Source organism: Dromaius novaehollandiae, chromosome 5 (genome assembly GCF_036370855.1).
Source record: "Dromaius novaehollandiae isolate bDroNov1 chromosome 5, bDroNov1.hap1, whole genome shotgun sequence".
Classification (NCBI taxonomy): Eukaryota; Metazoa; Chordata; class Aves; order Casuariiformes; family Dromaiidae; genus Dromaius; species Dromaius novaehollandiae.
Window position 1 is genome coordinate 27,523,625 of NC_088102.1, and position 25,693 is coordinate 27,549,317.

At 41.5% G+C, this 25,693-nt stretch overlaps 2 protein-coding genes across 3 annotated transcripts in view; one reads left to right on the forward strand and one right to left on the reverse strand.

The window, feature by feature from the left end:
- Positions 1-11,984, reverse strand: part of LIN52 (lin-52 DREAM MuvB core complex component) — a 48,061-nt gene extending 36,077 nt beyond the window's left edge. The window contains exons 1-5 of the mRNA XM_026120427.2: positions 11,892-11,984; positions 11,729-11,803; positions 11,540-11,577; positions 11,018-11,084; positions 9,744-9,827 (exon numbers count right to left, since the gene is read on the reverse strand). Coding sequence (XP_025976212.1) covers positions 9,744-9,827; positions 11,018-11,084; positions 11,540-11,577; positions 11,729-11,803; positions 11,892-11,910 — 283 coding nt within the window. The 5' untranslated portion in view covers positions 11,911-11,984. The remainder of the gene's footprint in view (positions 1-9,743; positions 9,828-11,017; positions 11,085-11,539; positions 11,578-11,728; positions 11,804-11,891) is intronic.
- Positions 11,985-12,260: 276 nt separating this feature from the next.
- On the forward strand, positions 12,261-25,478 carry ALDH6A1 (aldehyde dehydrogenase 6 family member A1). 2 transcript variants are annotated; one of them, XM_064512335.1, is made up of 12 exons: positions 12,261-12,407; positions 12,694-12,756; positions 15,215-15,289; positions 16,638-16,799; positions 17,397-17,475; positions 18,033-18,335; positions 19,312-19,433; positions 19,679-19,868; positions 21,473-21,654; positions 23,123-23,302; positions 23,507-23,605; positions 23,916-25,478. In XM_064512335.1, the coding sequence occupies exons 1-12, from the start codon at positions 12,345-12,347 to the stop codon at positions 24,018-24,020; spliced, it is 1,623 nt and encodes a 540-aa protein (XP_064368405.1). In that variant the 5' UTR covers positions 12,261-12,344; the 3' UTR covers positions 24,021-25,478. The 2 variants fall into 2 exon arrangements, with proteins under 2 accessions (XP_064368405.1, XP_064368406.1); XM_064512336.1 differs by lacking the exon at positions 12,694-12,756 and having other exon boundaries at positions 12,271-12,407.
- Positions 25,479-25,693: the final 215 nt, after the last annotated feature.

Consider the following 25,693-nt stretch of genomic DNA (forward strand, 5'->3'; position numbering starts at 1 on the left):
TCCTCTCCCAAGAGAGGCCTGTAAAACAGGACAGTCACTGACAGCAGTACAATTACTGACACAGATACAGACTTTATGGACATGTTTATCTCTGCTGTAAATCCACACTCTCTCTCCACTCCGATTCATGAGTCATAAAGAAATTGCAGATAATGAAAAAGTTGGAGAAATTTACAGCATGTCGGAAACCTCAGACAGCCAGAAGAAATTAAAGAGCTGACTGAAGATAAATCACACAGGTACAATTAAAACTTCCTACACCTTCTTCACTTCCAAACTGGGGCACAAGCCAAGGAAGATGATGAAAAGCTGAGGTCATGACTCCTCTGACTGTAATCATTTCTTAACAACCTACATGTCAAAATTAGCCAATTCACAGATCATGTATGAATGCCAATTTCAAGCTGGCATTCTGATGTCTCACTCTTCCAACAGGAGCTACCCAGGAAGAATCTTGTCTGTAAACAAGCTGCCCAGTGAGCAGTATATGGAAAAGTGATTTTCTTGTTCCTCTGCAGATGCAGAGTATCTCTTACCGTACCACTATGCATTAAAATGAGAAAGCAGATCTACAGCATAGGAGGAGGGGATAAAGAAGAGAAGGAGGAAGGCCAAGGTTTCTCATTTCACACAGAAATCATAGCAGCTTGGACATCAGTGATAGGGCCAAATAAACACCCTAATGACAATGTAAGTTCATTTTTACTTCTCTGAAGCATGAAAAAAATTGACCATGAACTACTATGAATCTAAATTGGGGGAAAAAAAAAAAAAAAAAACCCTTGTATTAATTCCATACTTTTCCAAGGCCATACCTAGTAAGAAAACAAAAACAAGCATTTCAACAGATTGCCTAGCACCCGAAAAACTCTGGGAGCATTTTCTAACCCACCTATGGATCATCCAAAATACAAGATATTTTCTAGGAGAAGTCTATTAATTTTGCTAAGTAAATCCTCTAGCTAACAGCACATTACAGAAATCTAGTGTCCAAAGAGCACAATTTTATTTTCCAACTATAAAACTCTGTCTTAAAGTTTTGAAGTATATGAAGTATAACATTTTGCATAAAGTCCTTGTAAACACAGTACTAACTGACAAAATAAGAGCAATATGCTTTCAGGCAAAACTGAAATGCAAAGAAGATTCATTCAGCAAGACCAGAAAATGTAAGAATTTTTTTTGTCAGCTTTCTTAGCTGAGCAAAAAACAGCATGTGGAAACATGCTGAAGTGCACACATCTCAAACTGTTCCCTTCCTACGTAGGACAGTCTACCTTGCAAGAGTAAATAAACTGTATTTTAAGTTTAAGAACATAATAAGCACTAGATTGTGTACAATGTTCTTCTCCAAGTGCAACATATTTAGAACAACAGGTGATTCCAAAACACATTTTCTTTCTTCTGGTTTCAATTAAGAGATTCACACTAGTGCTAGAAGCACTGTATTTCTGAAGGTGCCAGCTTTTAACAAAGAAAAAGTGAACATTCTCCTTACTCCTTTGTCAGCAGTCAAGATGTTAAGAATGTTGCTGTGTCTTTTCAATAACTAATGCTGAGATGCCTGTTGTGGGATCAAGACATGGATCCACATCACATGATCTTCCTTCACTTCATTTCCTTCTTCCCTCTAGAAAAGTAAGTTCTCTTCCCTAGCTCCACCACAGCACTAAGTAGTTTCATTTCTCCAAGGAAATAATGTTCAGGAAAGTCTACTCTTCTGCATAGATTCCAAAAATTCATTTGGCTAAAGAAACCAATTCTCTTTTTCATGCCACCTCTCAGATGACAGAAAGGGAGTGGAAGCTGGCAGCAAACAGTCCCTGCTGACACTGAATATTAGAACCCTCTTTACTCAGACATACCTGTTAACATGTTGATTTTCTAAGATTTAAGAACCTGAAAAATTTTATTACAAACAAGTGTATGGATAGACTAGGAAAGGCAGTCAAGTTACTGAATTACTACTAGGCAACTGTACTACCGTAAGTGTATGCACGTTCACAAATGTAAAGCTTCTTAGTTTAAAAAAAACTTACATGTTGATTGACTACTCAGGATTAAATAAAGAATAGTTGTAGTCAACAGATATTCTTATCTGATCAGTTACATCTTTGACATTATAAGCCTATTTGGCAAGAAGGCCACCTGTTTTACATGGAGCCTAAAGACTCCACCGTATGTTGGGACTACACAGATACCCCTATAAAAGACAATCCATTACAGAAAAGAAAAGATGTGTTTCAGCAAGAGGTATACAATGTCCTCCTTCCCTTCCTTACCTTCAATCTAATTCAACAGCTTCTGCAAATTTCAAATTAAGGCTTAACGCTAAACAAAAAGTGTCATGCCCTGTTTATTAAAGATTAAAAGACATACAAGTTCAGTCCACCACAGATGGAGCCCCTCCCCAATTTATACCTATCCTACTTGTGATCCAAAAACGAGAAAAAAAAATAAATTCACATCCAATCATGTTGGGAACAGCTAACCCAGCTTTTAAACTGCCCATGTCAACAGCAGCCTGCAAGGGTCCAGGACAGAAATAAGTAAATATGTTCCAAAATACACTACAGTTAAATACACATATCTTTAACATGGATAGCATATTATGAAGGAAGAGAGAACAGCTATAGAATACATACTGCTCAAGGAGAGGAGAAGAGGGAACTGCTCTACACCTCCAAATGTGCAATGAAGCTGAACTTGTAAACAAGAGATCACACAGGACAGCATTATCTGAAAGAAGATTCACTAATACTGAGAAGTGAAAAACTGAAGACTACCAATCTGAGATAGTGATCTTCTCTAACTAGTTTAGAGCTCAGAAGGACTCCTTTATAATATTCCAGAAATTTCAGAAGCTTCTGAGGCTGCAGAAGACTGCAATTCATGACCAAGGACAGTTTAACTTGGGAACGATGTAGCTGTTCCTTATTCATGTGTCCATCCATCTCTCCCTCTCTCCAGAAGGTTCTCTTCATTACAGAGACACCTCGGTCATTCCTGGTAGCAGTTGCTAAACCACCACACATTAGTCCAATCTATTACTTAAAAAACAGTTAAACTAAAGGTCCTTCTCTGCACCTTGTCTCTGACAGGCCAATGGCAACTGTCTGTAGAAGAGGATAAGAACAGGGCAAGCACAGAGCCATACCTGCCTAGTAATCCCCCCTGCCTTCTGTATCTCAGCTTTCCAAGCCAGTGGTGACTTCTTTGTGGTCAGAAACCCTTGACTGATTTACCTTCCAATAATTTGTCTCATTTATTGAGTAATACAAGCTTTGTGTCCACAACCTCCTGTGGCAGTGAGTTCCACAATTTTAATACACTGTGAAAAAGTACCTTCTTTTGTTCTGAACCTGACATACTATTTTATTCTCATACCAATACTATGAGAAACAGCGAAGAATCATTCCCCATTCCTGTTTTCCCTGAATTGATCAATTTTAGATTTTTCACATACTGCACCAATTGTCTTTCTCCAGGCAAAGACCTCCTAGTCATTTACTCATTCTTCATATTACAGAAAACTATTACTAATTCTGACTAAACTCTGGCTCACTTTTCCTTTATCACTCTACACTACAAAGTAGCCGTCTTTTTATTGCTCAGCTGACACCCCCCAGGTGATTCTGGTCTAAATCTTGGACAAACATGACCCTCAATAGCTAATATCAAGCAGTTCTTCCAGTGTACACTAGCTACTTCATTTGCTTGAGCAACATGCTGAACACATAACAGAAAATAAATCACTAACAGAAGAAAATAACAGCAAAGCTTCTGGAGTTCAGTGAAAGTCAAGGCAGGCAAAACCATGGGGGAATATAGATATGGACACTCAGTCCAGCATATACAACAGCTGCCTCATCACTCCTGACAAAATGTGAGGATTTGACATTGGATATATAGTCATTCGTATATTCCTGATTTTAGAGGAAAAGCACAAAACAACTCCAAATAAAAATGTAATCTGACAAAAGAAAAATCTGACTGACAAAAACATTGACAGAGAAATAGGTGGAATTCACACTCCTAGGTCAGTTACCCCAAATCTTTTAATATTCAAGGCAGATACTGCATGCAAGCACCATTATTTCCCCAAATTAGTTGGGCCTTAAAAAGACCAGGCTTTTTACCAAGTCTTGCACCAGTGATATTATCACTGAAGCTAGTCCATAATATGGTAGTAGCCAGCTACACTCTCCTGCATCAGTGAGATTTCACTAAAAGGCACTATCGCTGTGAGATCAGTTATATACATTTTAGGACTTCTGAACCAGTATAGCAAGTGGTATCTGAAAGTGTCAGAGATGCATGAGGAATAGCAAAGCCTTCAGAAAGTCTGTGGCCTTCCCCCATTCCTTCAGTGATGTATTAGTTTTCTTGTTCCTAACTATTTGTCACTTTTACACATTGCTTTGTTCCAAAGTGTGGTGAAAAAAAAATATATAAATACACTTTTTTCTTCTTTGTGTATGTACTTCCCATACATGACTCTGCATGTACATCCAAAAGGATAACATGGTAGATCTTCAAAAAATTCCTGCAATCAAAGATAATAAAACCTTAACACTGAGCTCAATAGCAACATATGCCCTTCCCAGAACTGCTGGCTCAGGGAATCAAGACCTTAAAAAACTAAAATCCACTTTGATACAGTTGATCTGAAAACCGTTACAGCTTATAGAGTGGAAGAACAGAGCTACTTGGTCTTATTTAGATGAACTATTTTCAAACTTGATGCTTTGTGGGCCACAAATATCAAGGCAAGATCTGAGATAGTTCTTCATCTTATCTGGGAACCCAGGCTCCCTCTTGCTTACCACACCAGCTATGGCCTCGTAGTTCTGCAGTGCTCACGACCCAACTCCAAGCGACGAGTGCTGGCAGGGGGCTGACAAGACTATGGCTCTTTTTCAGACCTCTGCCAACAGCAGACATCAGGCTTCTGTTGATCAGCTGCAGTTCAGGCTCAGCACCCCCTCACCCACATGAATAAGGAATCTGGTAGGTGTGCTCATTAAGCCCTGGTCCTCCTCACACTCACCTTAATGAGAACAGCAAAATCCACACAAAGCAGATTTTTAATACTAAAAAATGGTTTTGATGTATGATAAGCAATAAAATGACCCCTTAAGAGAAGGAAAATAGAAGGTCTAATGAGAGCTGAAGCAGAAAGGGAGAACCATTAACAAGCAAGAGGATGAAGTTTTACACAGCTAAAAAGCAGCCAAGGAAGCACAAGCTGAGACCCCAGAAGAAAAGGTGAAAAAAAATTAACAAGATTTTACTATCATTGATATCAGCTTCTTAGCTGCTGGAGAACTCTGAAACTACCTGGTAGCAGAGAATAAATACATAGATCAGAGACCTAAGGATCACCTATTCTTTAAGGGAAGGAACAATATTTCATGTATTTTTATATAAAAATTTTATGTATATATATTTCAGACATGCTACAAAATCCTGCTTCATTCAAGGAAGGCCAGCTATGCTTATAGTGAGTTTCATGCTAAGAAACGGAAGAATATTCTGCAAGGGACAGACAAGAATTAGCAAGAATCCATCTATTAGATTGCCAGGAGGGCTGAACAAGAGATTCCCTGTGATCATTTTGGAGATCCTTTCTGTTCCACAAGAAAGATGATCTTCAAAGTGAATCATGTCACCAGCAAATTAAGTGGTCTAAGTAGGAAATTTTGACTTATGAAATACCAGTCCACCTCTTATTTGCAGTTTGATGGCCTGTTTCTTAGTAAAATGGAGATGAATGTAGAGGAGATAATGCAGCCAAGAGTCAAAAATATACAAAAGGCAAGGGTGTTCATTCATTTGCTGAAAAGTCATGTTGAGAATAAAACTACCAAAAATTTGCTAAACAGAAGTCATTTTTGACTACAAAAAAAAAAAAAAAAAACCAAATCAACCACTTATTTTGCCTGAATAAGAACTAAATCTGCTAGGTACTACTGGAGCCAGAGGAATCAGTTACATGGCTAGAAAGATCAATAGTTAACTCATTCAGAAATAAGCAACTGGAGCCTCAGAAAAAGGGGAGGGAAGTAGCATTATCAAAAATAGCATTAACCATTTCAGTTGTCAAATGCCTGCTTTCAGGCTACTATCTCACATGCTCAGATTGATGTTAACAGATAAAGCTACTGCAGTCCACATAGATGCATTCTATGTTTCACCGAAACCATAGTGGAGGATAAAACGACTGACTCATTAAATACCTGTATAAAATATTGGGTGAAAGTCCTGTTAGTATTATTACAATTTGAATATTCATAATGTCTCAAACCACTAATATTAAAAATCATCTCTGAAATTTCTAATTGACTGTGCCCTGAACTTACTGTTGCATCTGACACAGGGCAAGGCTATTCAATTTCACTTGGTAAAGCAAAATTTACAAAGAAGTAAGCACTCTTTAAAAGGCACTGATTTAAATCACATAAATATTTGCAGCTTGAAATGCAGACCAGTAAAACAGTAGTGACTGTAAAACTAGCAATTTTTAAAGGCTGAGAACAACTGTAAGTCAAACCAGGCATCAAACAAGCTGGAAAGAAAATGTAAATCATATAGTACTAATTTCATTTGATTCTCAAAAGCCGTAAGGCATTGTCAAAACAGCCAGGATTAGAGAGAGTAAAGGTAACAGAAAAAAAGAAAAGAGGGTGGTGAAAAGTTAATAGTAAAGAATAAAAAACTACTAGAAGAAAGAAATAAGGAAAACAGGAACTAAGAAAACCACGGCCAAAAAGTTAGGGACAGCAACAATTATATACAATAAGAATGTGGAATCCAAATAATAATACTGAATGATTCCTAGATAGAACAGTGGAGTTGGACAAAACATTCAATATATTTTTTCTGTATTCATCAAGAAAGCCATCTTATATAGTCATCTCACAAATGAAAACATTGTCTATACAAGCTAACTTAGAAGAATGTTATAATATCTCCAAGTCATCAAATTCCAACAATTTGTATGCAATGGTTGTAAGACACCTCAAAGAGTTCTGTGGACTATTAATGTTTACTTTTAGTAATTCTTGGATCACTCAAGATATTCCCAGACTGCAAAGAGCTGGCACTGTGCCAATATTTTAAAAGGACAAATATGATAGCTCAAGTAATTAGGAATCTATCAGATTTCCACTGATCCCAGGCAAAACAGTAAGACAGCTAATAGGAATCTAAGAAATAAGGCACATAATTCAGTAATTACGAATTTATGAAAGTACATCTTGTCAAATCAGCTGCTCAGATAATTTTAGTGTAGCAATAGCACTTTGATGAATAAAATTCCTAAAGCTACTCAGTTCCCACATGTCACTTTGCTTAATGAATTACAACACAAAATTTACATGAAGTATGCTGTGAACTGTTTCAATAAAAGACCTCACAAGTAACTAAGAAGTCATTAGATACATTTGTAATGTCCTGCTGCTGCAATCACTCTAATCCTGCACACCATTTTATCCATAACCTGGAGGAAAACAGAGGTCTTGAAAATATAAAGGAATTGGAATGGGGGGCAAAAGAGGCAAGTTGAAGGAAAAGCAAATAGGAATAAGTTAGTGACACAAGAGGCAGGATTGTTTCTCATTCTGAATACAAATAAAATTTGTGAAAATACAGTCAAAAGAAACACTACACATTCAGAACAGAGAATATATGTCACAAAAATTGCCTTGGGAAGAAGCAGTTTCAAACATGATTGAAAGTGTGCACAATTTAATAATGTAAATAAATAAAAAAGCAAGACTTCTGTGGGAAGCTCATGCTGCCATCTAGAGGAAACTGGTTAGCAGCTTTTTTTTTTTTTACTTCTGTTTTTGAAAGGCAATTTCAATTAGCAGCCACATTAAACAGGGACTATTAAAATTCAATTGACAAATACATGATCAAATCAAATACCCCCACGCCAAAAACACAAGTCCCTTGACTTTAATGAATAAATCTTTTAGGTTTTTCTTCTTGTTCTCTCACTAAGCCTGTAAGAGAAAAGAACTTAAAGACAGAGTAGTAGGAAAATGGTTCTGAAAAACCCTATTCAAACTCTGCATTTCATTTTCTGTGAGAAATTTCTTAAGATAAATGTACACATTTTGACAGACAAAACATACTATAGTTTAAATGGAAACAGATTTCAGTGACAAGAAGCAACAAACATGAAGACAGCTTTCACAAGCCTTGAAAATTCAAGATTTCAGTTCCCATAGACTGTAATGGTTTTAACTCTTGGACCTCAAATATTTTCTTGGACCTCAAATATTTTACTATTTTCTCATTTAGCCTTCTTTTTATTTTTGTTTGTTCTCAGTAAAAAAAAAGAAGACAGGAATAAGTGTAATACAAATACTGCTAACTGAACAATACAACCTTGTTAGTTTTAATATAATTGGACTCCGTTCAATTTTTTCATTGCAAAGCTGTTTGATGCTTAAGCCTACAGTTTACTTAAAGCCAATCCGTACGCAGTATGCTCCCACTTCGCCTTTTACTAAGATTTGGCTTTACTATACTTTTATTTCTACAATACTAAATGCTTTACACAGTCTTAACAGATTTCAGCTCTGAAAGTCAAATAAATTTGTGTGTGCAGAAGTGTGTTAAAACAGGCTTAATCTAATTGGAAAGTAAGCATCAGAGTAGCCTATGCTTAGGGGCAGTTCTTATCTCTAAAGGATAAGAACTACTGCTTTTTGTTGTCCACCGAAAAAGAAGTAAAAGGCTTTGCACCATGTTACTTGTATCACAATATAAAGCTGACAAGGAATCCTGGAGATTTTTCCTAGTCTCAAAGTTTTAAAACTTTCAAAGCTCCATGCTTACCCTAGAGTAACTCCAACTAAAGTCTAAGCTAAAGCAAAATTAAGCAGAAAATATTAAATATGTCAATGGGTACCCTACAGACAGTGTTTAAAGAAAACTCAATCCCCTTAAAATCCTCAAAGCTGGATCAGCCTGATAACAAGAGTCCTGAATGTGATGATGCAGGCAACTCCTTCAAAAGTATGACAAAAATTTGCTACTAGTAAGTGGGTTGAAGGTCAGCTTTAGTACTGGATGACATGAGCTCTATCCACAACTGACAGAAAAAAATACCAACTACAGAAGCAGAAATTGAGTATAAACAGTAACTCACAGCAGAATCCTACACATAAGTGAAAGTTCCACTGTGGAGACAGTACACTTAAGTTTCACAGAAATACTGGAGTAAATATCCTGAAAATATTCTCAGTATCCAAGTGGAAATTAAACAAATAGCAACATCATTTATCTTAGTCAACATAAGTCAGGAGCAGAAGCCCGTATGCCATTAGACAACACCAGACTGGCATAAACATGATCTCTCGCTGTTTCCGCTGGGACTGTTTCCCCCATATACATAGGCTGTAAGTTCTCTCTCCACATTTTGGAAGATCACATACACAAATTAATGCATTGTTTATCTATCACATAAATAGGTCTTAAGATTAGAAAATGAAATTCAAAGTTACAAAAACTTAAATGTGACCCATTAAGTCACACTGTGCTCCTGACAGACTTGTTTTGGGCAGCTACTAAGAGACTATTGTTCAGCACTCCTTCCCTTGGGAGGACTGCCTACTGCACCGCTATTACTGTCAGACATTTGCCAAAGCTGCCGATATATTTTCCAGCTACAGATATAACATGAGTACATGTCTGCAATGCAGTCAGTCACATCTCCATACAGCACTTACATTCATCCAGTCCCAGCTGATAAGCCAGGTTCTGCAGGCCTCGAACCTTCTCCATCAGGTTAGCAGTAGTGAGGCTCCCCAACTCTAAAGATACAGAAAAGCATGATTTTTAACAGTCTATAGCCCTCTAGTGGCAATGTACCTGTGTTTACTACTTCACAGAGCACCTTCAAGTCAAACTTTTGACAATACCTATTTCCACTGAACAGAAAACATTCCTTGACTCTCACATTTCAAATCTCAGAAGCAGGAGAGAGCTATAATACCTCAGAGCAGAAATGGCAAGCAAAAAAAAAAAGAAAAGCTAGCATAATGGTTCAAAAACCAACAACAGTGAGGAAAATAACTTTATCTTTGTAAGCTCTCTAGCAGAAGCTTATTCTCACTAAACATTTAAGCAAGCCTGTTTATTTTCATGCAAACAGGTACCATTATCGTTGCCTAATGCATCACTCCAGCAAGTGTATTCTGATATTTCTCTTCATTATCCTTATACAGTTCTTTATGATCTTGTCTTAAACTTTTCTTCAGAAACACACTATTTCTAAGCAGTTGAATTCTTTGAGCAAACTAATTCTTCGAGCAAACTAATTCTTCCAGACCACCAGCATGGGCTGCTTTCAAGCATCAATTTTCCTGTGTTCGTTTCTTCACGGTTCAGTAGGCTAGGTGTTACTGAACCACAGCCCAGCAGTGGTATCTACACAATCACCCTGATCAGGTAGAATCTATTGCCTTGACCCTTTGTTATCACACAGCAGTTGGTAGTGCACCATGCAATAGAAAAATATTAGTGGAATTACATTACATAGCTCACTCTGCACCACATTTGAAGACAAAAATTGTCTATTTAGTATGATAATTTCTATAGCATAACTACTAACTAGAACAAGTAAGAAAATAATTAGTCCAATAATCTGTCATTCAGCAGCTCACTCTTCCTACACTAACAGGTGCTTTTAATATTTGTAAAAAAAATGGCTCAAGTTACTCTTATGTAAGCTCTTATTTAAATTTGTTATTATAGCCAATACAGACCTAAAATTAGTGCTTATATAGTTGTAAAGAGTACAACACGCTCAGTTAAGAGGTTCAGCATGTTTGTCTTAACTCAGGAACAGTCCTTCTGCTCCCCCTCATCTGACCTCAGCAATAGCTGTTCCTCCACCTGGCCCTCCTATCCCCTTGTGGAAAAAAAAAAAAAAAAAAAAAAAAAAAAAAGGAACTGCTTTGGCCATCTTACCTGCTACTCAAAAGGCACTGTCCATACTCACCCTTTAACATATCAATATCATCATTTTCTAATTCAGCCATCCATTTGGGAGGAGAACTAGTAATAGGCTGTTTGGGGAAAAAAAAAATATATATATATAAAACTCAGAAAAGTGCATTCATAGCAGCATACAAAAAAAGAATCTGATCTAGGATTCTAGAAAACAGTCCCACTGACAGTAAAAATAAAAGGATTCCAGGTGCTCTGTTGAGCTTTTCCTACACTTAACCTAGCTTTCTAACTTTCTCTAGATTTTTTAGAGGCAAAGCCAGCACGCTACCACTCAAAAGCTGGAGACTGTATGAAAAGCAGTATTTTCTAAAACCTTTTATTTCTTCCAAGGCCTAACACACTACATTCACAGCAAGGTATAAAAAGAGAAGCAAAGGCTTACACTGAAATATTCTGAAGTCACAGCTAAGAAATATTTTAGAGAAAAAGCTCATGAAGCTCACAACAGAAAAAAGCAGATCTATCACACAGGAAACAGGAAAACAGGAGGCACAAACGAGACATTACTTACACTTTTGAAGGAGGCAGCAAATTCAGCAACACCTGGTACTGCAGGCAGGGGAGGAAAAACAAACGTAAGCAGTCACAGCAACAGACCGTTACGGCCCCCTCCCTAAAGGGGAGGCCACGACGGCCCGCCGAGACGGAGCGGCCCCATCAGGCCCCCCGAGGCGCCGAGGCCAACGCGGGCGGGACTCACGCTGCTCGGGCCACAGGTCCGGGGAGGCTCGGTCCAGCTTCTCGAAGCTCAGCAGCGAGGCCTCCAGGTCCGCGCCTGCAACACACAGGAGTGAGATCCCGCGCGGCCCCCCGCGGCGCCAAACAGCAAGGAGCGGCGCCCTGGCCACCCGCTCCCGCCTTACCGTCCCCAGGAGCCGCCATCTTGCCCGCGTCACGTGACCCGCCACCGCCCGCGCGGGCCCGCCCACGTGACCCGCAGCCCCCGAGGTCCAGCCAAAAAAAAAAAAAAAAAAAAAAGACCGCCCCGAAACCCCACGTGTCGCTGCGGCCGCCGCCGCCAGGAGGCGGGGCCGCGCGCCGGCGCTCGCCCAATCGGAGCTCCGACGGCGAGTGGGCGTCTTGGCGCTCGCGGCCAATGGACAACCCGTAACGGTGGGCGGTGGGGGCAGGGGGTGCGGCGAGAGGCTCTCGGGCGGCGATTGGCCGAGGGCCGCGAGGGAGGTGCCGGAGGGAGAGCGGGGTGGGCGAGGCCGGCATGCGAGCGGCCAATGAGCGCTCGGGGGCGGTGCCTCGGGCCGCCGCGGGTTGGGGCGAGGGGCGCCGTTGGGGGGCGCGACGCAGCACTCGGGGCCGGGATGGCGGCGGCGGCGGCGGCGGCGCGCGGCGCCTGGGGCGGGCGGCGGCGCGCGGCGCTCAGGGTGAGGCGGCGGTGGCGGTCGCGGCCGTGGCCGTTTCCCCCCCGCCGCCACCCCCGGTAGCAGCGCGGCGCGGCCCGGGCAGCGGAGGGCGGCGCGGCCGCCCGGCGAGGGGCCGTCCCGGCGGGGGGAGCGGCGGGTGGGGCCCGCGAAGGGCAGGTAGCGCGGTGGGGCGCCGCTGGGGCGGCGCCCGCCGGGCCGGGGCCGGGGCTGGGGGCGGGCCGGGGGCGATGGCCCGCGCTCGGGAGCCCCGCCGCAACCGCGCTGTGTGCGTTTCCCTCCCGTCCAGCTGCCGCGGAGAGCCGGTGCCCCTTGGATCGCCTCAGCCGCCGCCTCCTCCTCCTCCTCGGTGGTGAGTGCGGCCCGCGAGCAGATCCAGCGGCGGGGAGGCCGAGGGGAGCGGGGGCACCCGGCTCGGCCCCCGCCCCGGGGAGCGTCTCTGGCTTTTCCCCCGACGCAGCCAGAGACTTTCGTGGCGTCGCTCTTTTGAGGTTGTTTCTGTGCGTTCCCCTCCCGCAGCTCCTGCCTGGCGCTGCTGGAGCAACACTGGGGGCGCGCGGGGAGCAGGGCACCGAGCGCCCCGCTGGTCCGCAGGAGAGGGGGGGAAAACACGAGTTAAACGTCAGATTTGTTTGACTCCAGAGTTAAGGAGCACCAGCTTTGATCGATCGCTCCCTGCTTGAGCTCTGCCGTAGCCCTTAACGCGATTGTCCTGCGTTACTTTTGCCAGAGACTCCTGCGCATAGACCTAAGGGCAATACACCAGTTCAATTGACCACTACTCGATGTTTTGTTTTCTCCATGTTTATTAAATAGCACACAGTTTATTAAGTAGCCTTTTTTGTCTGATTTTTCAGCTTCCTTTACCATGTGTAATATTTCTTCAGTGAGAGCAGCAAAAAATACAAACTATGTGATTAATGATCATGTGTGAAAAAGGTTACTTTAAGCTGTATGACTGGCATCCTATAGTCTAGGGCAGTATTTAACTGCTTTAGCTATTGTAGTGTCTTTTTTCTTCTGGTATCCATGACTGTACACTTTCGAAGTTCTGAACTGATAAATCCTGATTGTCCAAATGGGCTGCTTTTCTGTGGTCCTTGTTCCCAGAACAGGCTCATTCTCTAAAGAAAAAGAGGGGGAGCTCTTATGGAACAAGTGCAGTCAATCTCAATTCCAGCATTTCCTAAACTGTGTAGTGTAATTTTTCTTTGCATGTGGAATTCCCTAGATATCCTTTTTAAGCAATTTGAAAAAAATGAGTTCCATTGTACTGGAGCCCACGTGGGTGGTATAGCTTTGGAGCCTGTACATCCACTGCAGATATGTGCTACTTGGGCTAATGGAGTAACCGATAGCACTAGGAGTTTGTCATTCTCTATTTAGAGAAGTGCCAGAAGACCTTTGCTGACAGCAAAGGAACTGGAAGGGTTCTTGCACTTAGTTTCAGGTTCTAGAGGGGAGTGGGATAGGCACTGATAATTTGCCTCTTTTCCCCAGGTGTAATATCAGCTACACAGTTGCCTGCAGTGTTTAATTTTGGATCCGCTCCTGTGTTACCTCCCAAATCAATAGGTCTTGCTTAGCCATTACCAATCTTACTTTACATGTCTCATTTTAGTCCTAGCTTCTCAGCTTGTCCCAAATCATTGCTTTTCACTTTTTTCACTTTTTTTTTCTACTGTCATCCAATTTTCACTCTCATTGCTTGTCTAGCCAACCCCATTTCTTTTCCTGATTTTTTCTCTCATCTCTGTCCCTTCGTTATGCCTTGGACTGCATCCCAATCCTCATCTCTCTCTCATAATTCCATGGCCTAATTTCTTTCCTTCAGACAGCTCCCTGGTATTTTTTTTTATATTCTAGTTCTTTTTTTTCAGGTATGTCCCATTTGTGTTTTTCATGCTGCAGGTCCATTTCCCCTTGTCTTATCTGTTCTCCCCACGCCACTGTTTCTGGGCCTCGTCTCTCTGCATTTCTTTAACCTTCCTCACTGTTCTCTCCATGATTAACTGGTTCCCACTTTCTCCTGGTTCTCTCCTTACCTCCCAGTATCAACTCTGTACTGTTAGCTTCCAGTCTCTTCGTTTATGCAGTCCCAGTCTGCTTTCCTGCTTGCTACAGTCTTGTTGCCTATCCAGTGTTAATTATAGCTTCTGTCCCTGCTTTTCCTCCTGCCCTAAATTTTGCTGAACTCTTATTCCAAACTTTCCTTTTCTGACCCCTGCACCTGAATTGCAGAGTTCTGTCCCCCGTGCTGCCTGCCAGGACAGTCACTGTGAACTCGGCACATGTAGGTTCCTTGCTCTTAGTTCCAAGGCCAAATGATCATCCAGCTTTATGCCTGCAGCTGTGAGCTGGGGAGGTGAACTTACTTAGTGGCTTGGTGGGAATGAAGTGTGTAATACAGCCTGCACTGGGTACGTGGAATTCTCACAAGGTGGAATTATTCACCATTTTTGCTGAATGTTTACGAATTGCACTTTTTCGGTCTTCTAACTTAGTAAACTTTGGGTGGTTAAGTAGATTGAAATACTTCTGAATATAAGCATAACAATTTTTTTTTCTTGAACTGTTTTTAGAAAGAATTGTGGCCAATTTGGTTAAAAGTGTGGTGGGGCGGGAGGGTGGACAGCATGAAAAATTTCAGCGTGAACAGTTATCTGGGCGTAGGTGTAAAGTATTGGGACTAGGCCCTCTAATGGGCAGCATAGCAGTGAGTGGTGAAGGCCTGCCTGTAATAAGGCATGTTAGTATTTAGGCACCTTGAGACAAAGATCACTCACTGTCCAGTGTTTTGTCTTCCACAGCCAACAACCAAACTGTTCATTGATGGGAAGTTTGTTGAGTCCAAAACTACTGAATGGATCGATATCCACAACCCAGTAAGTGAAATGACCTCTGCGTATGTATCAGCAGCCACTGTGCAGCAAGGGTCTGTGCCTCTGTTGAACCGTTTGGTGAGAGGGGAAAGTACATATATTTCTTGAGAAAGGTTTAGACTTGGAGATTAACACAGATTTAGCACTGTACAAGTGCTTCTCAATTGCATCTCCATATGAAATGTTGGTCTTAGGAAAGTGATGACCTCCTTTCTCTCCCCTCTGTAGTAAAACTCAAAGGGGTTTTATCCAAATATCCAAAGAGGAAGCGTAAATACTACTTACTTTGGGGTTTTTTTTGCTCATGCAAAGGCTCTGTGAACAGTATTGCAAATTTCGGAAGGTTTTCTTTCACTCTGTATATACACAACCTCTGACAGTTGAAAAGCTCCTCTTCTCTCCTTTGAGACAGCTTCCATCTGTGAGCCACAATATTCACAGTGAATTTAGATGCTTGATGCTATGCAATGCAAAATTTATCTTAGATTAGTAGCACTCACACTCATCTCAGTCCTCCACCAAAGACAGATGGAAATGAGACCGTGTTCAAAGGTCTGACCCTTGCAGTAAGCATTTGGACAGCAGTTTCTAAAACTTTTCTCTGTAAGCCTTATTTTGATATGCTTTGTGGAAGTAATCAGACCAGCAAGCAATGTTCATGAAGCTCATTTGGTCTCTGTGGAGCAGCCAATGTTCTTGTTTCAATTTTTTTCCTCTTGTCCTTAGTTGTTTCTCTCTTAGTGATGTACCTGTTGTTTTTGTCATGTCAAAGCAGATTTAATTTTTAAGAGTGCACTGAAAGGAGGTTAAACTGGTAAAGACAGGATTTAAAAGTTAAAATATTGTAGAGCTAAAGTTGATCACAAAATCTTCTGCCTAGTAATCTAAGTGAACTGTAACATGAATGCAAATTGCACAATCGCATGCTAATTTTTTCAAAGGACCCTTGCCTCATTTAATACACAGGAGGGACAGCGGATGAGCCAAGACAGTGGAGAGGGAGAAGGACAAAGTCCACAGAAACCTTTGCCTTATCCACTCTAGAAGCTGAAATATCTGTTATATCAGACAAGTTAGTTCAACTCAAGCATTTGGAAATCACCTCTAAATTTTCAGCTTTCTAGGTGCCTATTTTGAGATGTGTAGAGTGCACAGTTTCAGAGCTACTGGATACACAGAATTCCAGTTGTAGCTTATGCCTTTCGTGTGCACCAAGAGGAGTCTCTTTTGTGCTCTCCCTTTGGAAGTACAGCTCCTTTTAGAATAAGGATATCAGGTGTGTGGACAGCTGAATGGTTGAGAACAATAGTTGGAGAAAGTTGAGTTTTGATGCAGTTTGTTTTTCCTTCAGGCCACAAATGAAGTGGTTGGTTGTGTACCAAAGGCCACAGCCAGTGAGATGGAGGCAGCTGTGGCTTCATGCAAAAAGGCTTTTTGGAACTGGTCAGAAACATCTGTTCTGAGTCGCCAGCAAATCTTCCTGCGTTACCAGCAACTCATCAAAGACAATCTGGTGAGACATCTATAGCTGAGTGTGGTGGCTGTTGTTGAGTGCATGGCAGTTGATTCTAGGAAGTCGATTCAAATTGTTATGGTTTCCGAGTTCTTGGTGAGGCAGCATTGCCATGATTGAGGAGCTGACTGAGGCACTGTAGTTGAGAGGTATAGAAAAGCAGTCTCCAGGCATATGAGATCAGAGAGGCATCTTCTTGAGGAATATTCTTCTGCATTAGTTCCTTTAACAAAGGACTGTGGGAGGAACCTTGAACCTTGATAGAGAATGTGCCAGTTGAAAAAGACAAGTGGGAGAAGTATGTTACTATGTCTTTTGATAGCCTAGATTGCTTTTTCTGTTTGTCTTTGGTGTGACACATGATAGCTGTAGAATATAAGCCAACCCCACAGTTTTCTTTTTACAGTGTCACCTGTGTGGCTTATTAGCTTCTTGTGTACAAGGAGCAAATCAACCAGTGTTGTCTTTCCTGGGCTCTACTCAGTCTGTTCACTGTGACATTCAATTCTCTGTTAAACAACATATCCTATGCCTCCACTGTACCTCATGGGCAGGCACTTTTCTAACATTCCTGAACTTTGTGTTCTTCATTTTCAGAAAGAAATTTCAAAACTCATCACCTTTGAGCAGGGGAAGACCCTGGCTGATGCTGAGGGAGACGTGTTCCGAGGCCTCCGTAAGCTGCTGGCTCCTCCTGTTAAAAAAGGGTTTCAGAACCCATAGGAAGGGAGGAAATCTCCTGAGCAACAGCTGCTCTAGGAGTCCATGCATGTAGCTCCCTTCCCAGATTCCTTATGAAGGAAAAGCAATTGGAGCTCTAACTTGAAAAGTTACATTAGATTGATCTTTTTAAAACTACTTCCAAGTTCTTAGTCCCTTCCTTTTCCTATCAATAACTACAACTGGCTCTAAAGCAATAGAAAGTTCTCGCTTGTGCTCAGATATCTGAAACTGAGTCCCAAATGGTATGGCAATACTACATCTGTACTTCTTTTACTGGGGCTGTTGTGTCTGTGCTCCTATCACACAAACTTATAACGCACTCAGGAGAGAAACCATTCACAACCAGCTCACAATGCTTGGCAGAGCAAAGGGATCTGCTGGAGCACAATGACTTTAAGTTGTGGGGAAAGAGGCTGGAAGAAAGATTTGGGTCAAGGCAGTGGTGAGAAGGGAGTTTGGGGCCTGAATGTTAACAGATCACCCAGTGGCATGTTGCCCTTTCTGCTGCAGAGGTGGTTGAACATGCCTGCAGTGTGACATCCCTCATTCTGGGAGAGACCATGCCTTCCATCACTAAAGACATGGACACTCACACCTACCGTCTGCCTCTGGGAGTGTGTGCTGGAATTGCACCATTCAATTTCCCAGCCATGATTCCTCTTTGGATGTTCCCCATGGCTATGGTTTGTGGAAACACCTTCTTGATGAAACCATCTGAGCGGGTTCCGGGAGCACTCATGTTCCTTGCCAAGCTATTTCAAGATGCTGGTGCCCCTGATGGGACCCTGAATATCATCCATGGACAGCATGAAGGTAACAATAGCCCTTCTTGCGAGATGGCTGGAGTGTATAGGCGTTGTGGTGTATGGGTATTCAGTGAAGGTACTAAAGAAGTTGGAGGGTCTGTTAGTACTGCTGTAAGATAGGTCTGGAAAGGCACTCAAGCCTGTTGATGGAGGGGAAGGGAGGTGACTGAGAGATTTGATACAATTTGCATCAAATCTTTCAGGAGATAATGTGGCCAGAATTTGGGAGGTTGGGATCAGAGTTACCACGGCATGTAAGTGCTCAAATTTTATTTAGCTAAATTCCAGCTGAAATAAGTAGATAAATCATCTTGGTTTTCTAAGGAAGCCTAAACAACAATTGGGTACCCCACTGAACATACAGTGGATACCAGTGTTGTAGCACCTAGTGTGGTATTTTCCACAGTGACCAAGTGGCTTCAGAACACAAGAATACAGAAGTTGACAGTAACTTTCCCTCAACATCACATGGGCACCTTGGAAAACATCACCATGAGCCTTGGAATATGACTTCAGAAACTTAACTCTGGGCACCTACTTTGATTATTTTATTTGCTAGAATACTAGCTGTTACAGAGCTGAGGTGGAGAAGGGGGAAACAAGTTTGAAAGTGTAAGTCCTGTGGATGCCAGTAGGCAGGGCTGAAGAGGGAGAGACTGGTTGGAATTCAGAGGGGATAGTCTAGATTATTTAGTCACTTGCAGAAGTGGCGTAGATTTCAGTGCCAAATAGATGGGTCAAAGTGCCTGGATTTTGGATACTCGGGGCCTAGAGGTTGAAGAGATGGTGGAGAGCCAGGTATATGAGCAGAGTGGCAGAGATGCTGAGAAATCAGAGTGGAGAGATGCATGGGCAGGCAGTAGGGGACCTTAAATGCGGGAAACACAGAGGCACACAAGGAGAAAAAGAAGTACAGATTTTGCAGTATGGGGATGGGAATAAAGGGAAGCATTTGTGCATAATGTGTTATTTCCTATTTGAAGCTGTGAATTTCATCTGTGACCATCCGGATATCAGAGCAATCAGCTTTGTGGGATCTAATCAGGCTGGCGAGTACATCTATGAGAGAGGATCCCGGAATGGCAAGAGGGTCCAGGCCAACATGGTAATATCTCTGAATGGAGCGTGCTTCTGCACACAGACTGCCTCTTTCACATGCATGTGAAGACAGACCATTCCCTTCAGCAGCAGAAGCTGACTTTGCTACTGACAGTTTAGTGATGAGGCTTCCCTTCTTGCCAGGTTCTGGTAGCAGAGTCATAGCTACTGTATGGACTTAATATCAGAGAGCTAGAGAAGAAGTGGTCAGGGTGGTTAATAATGGGAGACTGTATATGTGTTGTATTTCAGGGAGCCAAGAACCATGGTGTGGTGATGCCTGATGCCAATAAAGAGAACACCTTGAACCAGCTGGTTGGAGCTGCTTTTGGAGCAGCTGGCCAACGCTGCATGGCCCTGTCTACAGCAATCTTAGTGGGAGAATCACAGAAATGGCTGCCAGAGCTTGTGGAGAGAGCCAAAAATCTACGTGTAAATGCAGGTACAAACTGATAGTTTCTTGTCAGGTGCTTGGCTTGTGTATGACTGGCTTTCTAGGTCTGTGTATCTGAAGTGTCTCTTGGAGCTGTTGGCTACATAGCTTTGATCTGTAGAAGTAGGAGCTGGTGTATTGTCTGGATTGGGCCATAGAGCCCTGGACTTGTAGTTAGGAGTATGTGGGAAGGCTTGGCGGTATGACTATGATGCAAGGATCGGTCTTGTTTTAACTGGAGCTTTGAGGTTATCTACCTGTACATAAATCAAACCTAGCATTTTTCTAGCAACTTCACTTAGAGATCCTTCCAATTTGTAGTAAGCATGCAATAACAAGGAAAAATGGGAACAATAAAATACTTAGAAAAATTAGACTGTTGTTAACTCTGGGGAAAATTCTCCTATCTTTCATTTATTTTTAATAAAGTCCTGCAAAGGGCAAGAATTTTCTTTTAAGAAAGATCTGGTTTTGGATTTTAGCTTCCTCATGATCAAAAATTATTCTTCCTCTTTAGACAAACATTGTAAATATACTTACATAGGAAAGGAAAAGGAAATGGGAAAAAGAAACTTCTATCTCAGTTTTGCTTGCTTCATTCATGTGCTATGGGCGGGATTCAAGAAGGAGGTCAGTTTCTAGCCTGGTGCATTTTAATCTCCAAATCCTGGATCACTTCCTTGGTCTGAAATGACACCTGGCTGACGTAGTTAGTTCTTTTACTACAAGCCATTTGCATATTGGAGCAAGTCAGCATATGGTATTTTGTCACTCCTGCAGCCAGCATGGTTGGAAATAACAGAGAATTCAGTTTGTTCTGATTCTAGCAAAGCTTGAAATGACAAGAATTCCCTTAAAGGAAGGAAGAAGGAAAATAACAGAATGTAGTGGCATCTAAGATGAGAGAAGATATCAAAAACTCTAAATCCTAGTTCCGAAGGAGGTAGGATTCAGCTGGCCTCATGTCTTCATTGGGACAAGTGTAGTCTAGATATCTTGGGGTAAAAATTCCTAGAATGCACGAAGATGGTGTTTCTCAGACAAGCAAAGAAGCTTCAGAATGCGGTGATCTTGAAGAATTCTCTTTATACAACATAGAAAAGGCCTGCTTTGTCTGATGGACTTGTATAATTTAAAATGCCAATGGTTCAAGTGTCAGAAACCATTTATTTGTATTTCAGGGAATTCGTAGTCTATTTCCTCTCTTCTTGACACTGTTTAACAATCAAATTAAAGTCTAAACTAGCTCATTTCCTTTGGCTGCAAGCTAAACTTGTTCTTAGTAGCTATTTTATGTATATAAAAGGGAAGATGAACCTTTGTTAATTCTGCCCACTCTTGTTTAGCAAGGCTTTTGCAAAACCTTCAAGAGCCACAAAGTTGATCTTCAGCATGGTATTACTCGACTCTTTGAACTTACACTTATAGCTTCTCTTATCTGCTGGTTTTGAGAGTTGCAGGCTATTACTTCTGTTCATTAATGGCACAGATCTTGGTTCTGTGTCTCAAAAACATCAGAATTTTCATAAGTTTACTGGCAATGTAGTTACCTCCTTGCTCCCTATGAAGAGGAAGCTGTCAGGGTTAAAAACTTTGTCTCTGCCTTTTCACAGGAGACCAGCCTGGTGCAGATCTAGGGCCCCTGATCAGTCCCCAGGCTAAGGAACGGGTTTGCCATCTAATTGAGAAAGGAATAAAAGAAGGTGCCAGCCTTCTTCTGGATGGACGTAATATCAAAGTGAAGGGCTATGAAAATGGCAATTTTGTTGGGCCAACGATCCTTGCCAATGTCAAGGTAAGATAACCAATAGCAGTGCTTGATGCCATATATCATAGGGTCAGTGGAAACGTAGGTTAGCCAAACCAGTCAATAATCAATAATCACCAGGTAAAAAGCTTATAAAGGGCTCAGCTTTCCCCTGCACAGCTGCAGTGAAGTGCTGATTGTAATGCTGTTGTGGAGGCAATTAAAGAAACTCCAGGGGGTGCAACAGACACTGAATAAGGTTAATAATCTTTACTTCAATGGAATGCAACCCATTAAAAAAACATGAACAGTTAGTACTGTGTCAAACTAACTATCCATCAAGCATGGTGTCCTGTCTGTAATAATGACCAGTGCAAGTGCTTAGAGAAGAGTATGAGGAACAGCCAAACGTACAGCACTCCTTCCTCCGTTATACCCTCCTGCAATTTGCAACTTAAGGACTTAATGAACCAAAAGTTGTATTTTGTGGAAGCCTTCACAAGAATGATAAAGGATAAACTACAAAATCTCTTTATTGTTGAATATATTCACAACTTTACTGAGTCAGCATAATGCATAATGTGCAACCACATCTCAGGTGGTTTTTCATATCTAAATTCATTTTTTAATTTTTATGCAAGTAGCTGGTATCATTTCTTCAATGTTGAAGTATTCAATTCATTGTAGGCCTTTTGGTGAGTGTTTCCATGACAGCAGACCAGTCTTGATAGTTCTGCTGTTGCACTTTATATTCTTAGGATTTTATATACTTAATGCTATTATATAATTCAAGCTTTTAATCTATCTTAGAATTTTCTTGCCTTGTTCTCATTAAACATCTTAAAATATTTTCGTTTCCTTTGGTGTATCATAAATGTTGTGAGGTTTCCCATTCAAAAGTAAAAGTTCCACTGAAATTTTGTGATTCTTAGTTTGTTATACAATGTTATGATTAATAATAGCCACATAAAACTTGTCAAAGTTGTTTTGTACTTGTATAACTGTCTTTCAAACACGTGTGAATGTTCTGAAATCTGATTGGGGAAATGAATGAAGTACACTGTAGTCAGAGTGCAGGATGGGTGCAGTAGATGCTGGGAAATGGGGAAGAGACTGGTAGAAAAATGAGAATGGGGCTGATGCAAATAGTTAACTGCCAAGACTGAGAGGATGGCAGGTTGTAGCCACTTTGTCAAAAAGAACTGAAGTAAACTATGCTGAATTAATCCTGACCTTAATCTGCCTTGATCAAAGAGTAGACCTGTCACTGAAAGCGGGTAGGCAGTAAAAGCAGAAAGCAAATTGGAGATTAAAAGTGATACCCTCTTTAGTGGACTACAGATAGATGGCAGGGCGTGGGAGATGGTGGAAGGGCAAGGAGGACTGAAGGATGGTCTGTGGCAATGCAGGATGATGGGTGATCCTACGAGTACTCTGAGTATGAGTGGCATGTGTGCTCGTGTGTTTGTTATATGCTGTTGATACAAGCTGATTTATCTGCTATTTGTCTTGGCAGCCAAACATGACTTGCTACAAGGAAGAAATCTTTGGGCCTGTGTTAGTGGTTATGGAAGCAGACAATTTAGATGATGCAATTGAGATGGTGAACAATAATCCCTATGGAAATGGAACTGCAATCTTCACCACCAATGGAGCCACAGCTCGGAAATATTCCCACTTAGTAGATGTGGGGCAGGTATGTCAAAGGTAAAATTATAGCCATTAGAACTCACCATTTACAGTGAGTAGCCATCCAGCTATTGTGACTAATCACTAACTATTCAGCCAACAGTACACAGCCTCAGATTTAAGAAAACAAAATGCAGTAGGTTGTGGAGAGTGTTCTGCAGTCTGCTACTCTTTCTCTTGTGATTAACGTGGCAACTTTCCTTTGGTTTAGGTGGGTGTAAATGTTCCAATCCCAGTACCTCTGCCCATGTTCTCTTTCACTGGCTCTCGTGCTTCCTTCAGAGGAGACACCAATTTCTATGGCAAACAGGTAACTAATTCAGAATACTCTATTAGATTGAATTGCAATTAATCATGTTAGATATGGCGATGGGGAGACAGTCATCAAACCTCATTAGTAAAGTGGAGACTTAAGAAGGGATTGAGAACTGTGTAGCAAGCTTTCTCACAGGACCAGAATCTGGGGAACTGGTACAGGGGGAAGGATGACAGAGTGGCTCCCAAAAAGGAAAACTCGATCCTATGTAGATGTAGCAGAAACTGCTTGAAACACCTCTGGTGCAGACCTGAAAAATTCATAAGGCCAAACATCTGATTCTTGTGCCTCTTCTTTCCTCCAGGGAGTGCAGTTCTACACACAGCTGAAAACTATTATTTCTCAATGGAAAGAGGAAGATGCCACCGTTACCAAGCCTGCTGTGGTTATGCCAACTATGGGGAACTAAATCAGCCTTTACAGATGCTGTCCCCGGTGCCCTTCACCTTCTGTGCTGCAAACACTTTCCCAGCTTTGTCCTGAGTATCACCATTTCCTTGGGAATTAATAGAAAGCTCCATTTTCTCAAGGGCCTCTGTTTCTGGTTAAATCAAGCAGACTCATGTAATGTACAGTCTGGGTTTTCTGTTGCTGTCAGTAGTTTTCAGCTAGCTGAACTCAAATTTCTTCCAGTAACCTTTTGCAGAGGAAACAATCTTACCCAACTGAAGGTGCAGACAGTGAGATTGGCCTCAGTTTACCTTTCTTTCCAGACCCTCTCAACTTGAACATTACTCTGACTGTTTTGCACTTCAATATCTTTAGCCTTAGTGACTCGCTACTGGCTACATTTTGTGGCAGTTTTCTTTAGCTCTTTATCTTACATTTTGAGTTACTCAAATGATGAACACTCATTTTGAGTGTCATCTCTGGGACACTTTGGATGTCTCATAGAAGTGTCTTATACAAGTGACTTCTACATACAATGAAGATACCAAGTATAGGAGTTTCTACTGTTGAAGTTCAGAAAATATCACTTTCATCTGCTTAGCAGTTTTCAAAACACTTAGGAACTGTTTTTTTAAGTTTTTTTCAGGAAAGAATACTTGGTTGCTTGTCTGAGGGTGAAAGAAATTCCTGGCTGGTACAGTAACCTTCACTCTGCCTCCAACAGCCTGGAAACTTCGGTTTCTATTGTGCACATCGCTGGTATTCTCATTTGCTGTCAATTCCATTATACCTGACATAAGTTGTTGGCTGCCTATTTACTGTGTTAACAGAAATGTGCCCACAGGTCCTGTAATGTAATGACACTGTGGAAGCAGAAACACAACTGTGTGTATGTCATGTGAGTCTGGGTGGAAGGAAAATTAAGATGTAGAAGGGTCAGTAGGAAGGAAGAATAATTATTTTAATCAGAAAGCAGCCAGGCCTGTTCTCTTGGTTAATTTTCCTGACTATACCTGTAGTGCTTGTGTTGGTTGTTTGACTCCCTGTTACATTTGCTTAAATACACAGTAACATTCTCTAGGGACTGCAGGTCCCATTAGTAGAGAGGGTTAAGTCTTGGTAGACCCTGTCCTTAAGAATATGTGCGTTTGGAGCTGGAAAGCCTATGTTTTTATTCCTGCTTCACCTGGAAGGTGATGCAGCAATGAGGGACCTGCAGGAAGCTCATTCAAGCACCCATGGAAAATAATATTATTCTAATGATTGTAATCATGACACTTCGTAATTAAACAACCTGAATGTGAACACTTTGTATCCTGTCTTTTGACTAAGATGCCTTTTGTTACTGACAGTTGTATATTAGTGCAACTGCTGCGGATCCACTAATGTTTTTAATCTCATTTTTTCTCCTTGTTGTACCCTCGAGGGAAATTCTCACCTTTGCAATGTGATTATGAATTAAAAACTTGCTAATATATTTCTGCAGCAAATGACTGTTCCTTGGTAAAACATTATATAGGTGTCATGTTCACTTTACTACTCTCTTTGCAGAGGCTGGTCCATGACCCCTGTAACACATATATCCAGTCTCCTTTACAGCATTTCAAGGACCTCTGTACCAATCTCCTCATACAGCATTTCAAGGAATGCTTTGTTTCTGTTTTTACATACACATCACTTGATTACAAAAAC

Bases quoted from the DNA above. Each gene is read 5' to 3' on its own strand.
- ALDH6A1 (XM_064512335.1), top strand. From the start codon at position 12,345: ATGGCGGCGGCGGCGGCGGCGGCGCGCGGCGCCTGGGGCGGGCGGCGG. The intron at 12,408-12,693 runs GTGAGGCGGCGG...CCTCCCGTCCAG, and splicing joins GGCGGCGCGCGGCGCTCAGG to CTGCCGCGGAGAGCCGGTGC. The intron at 16,800-17,396 runs GTGAGACATCTA...CTTCATTTTCAG, and splicing joins AACTCATCAAAGACAATCTG to AAAGAAATTTCAAAACTCAT.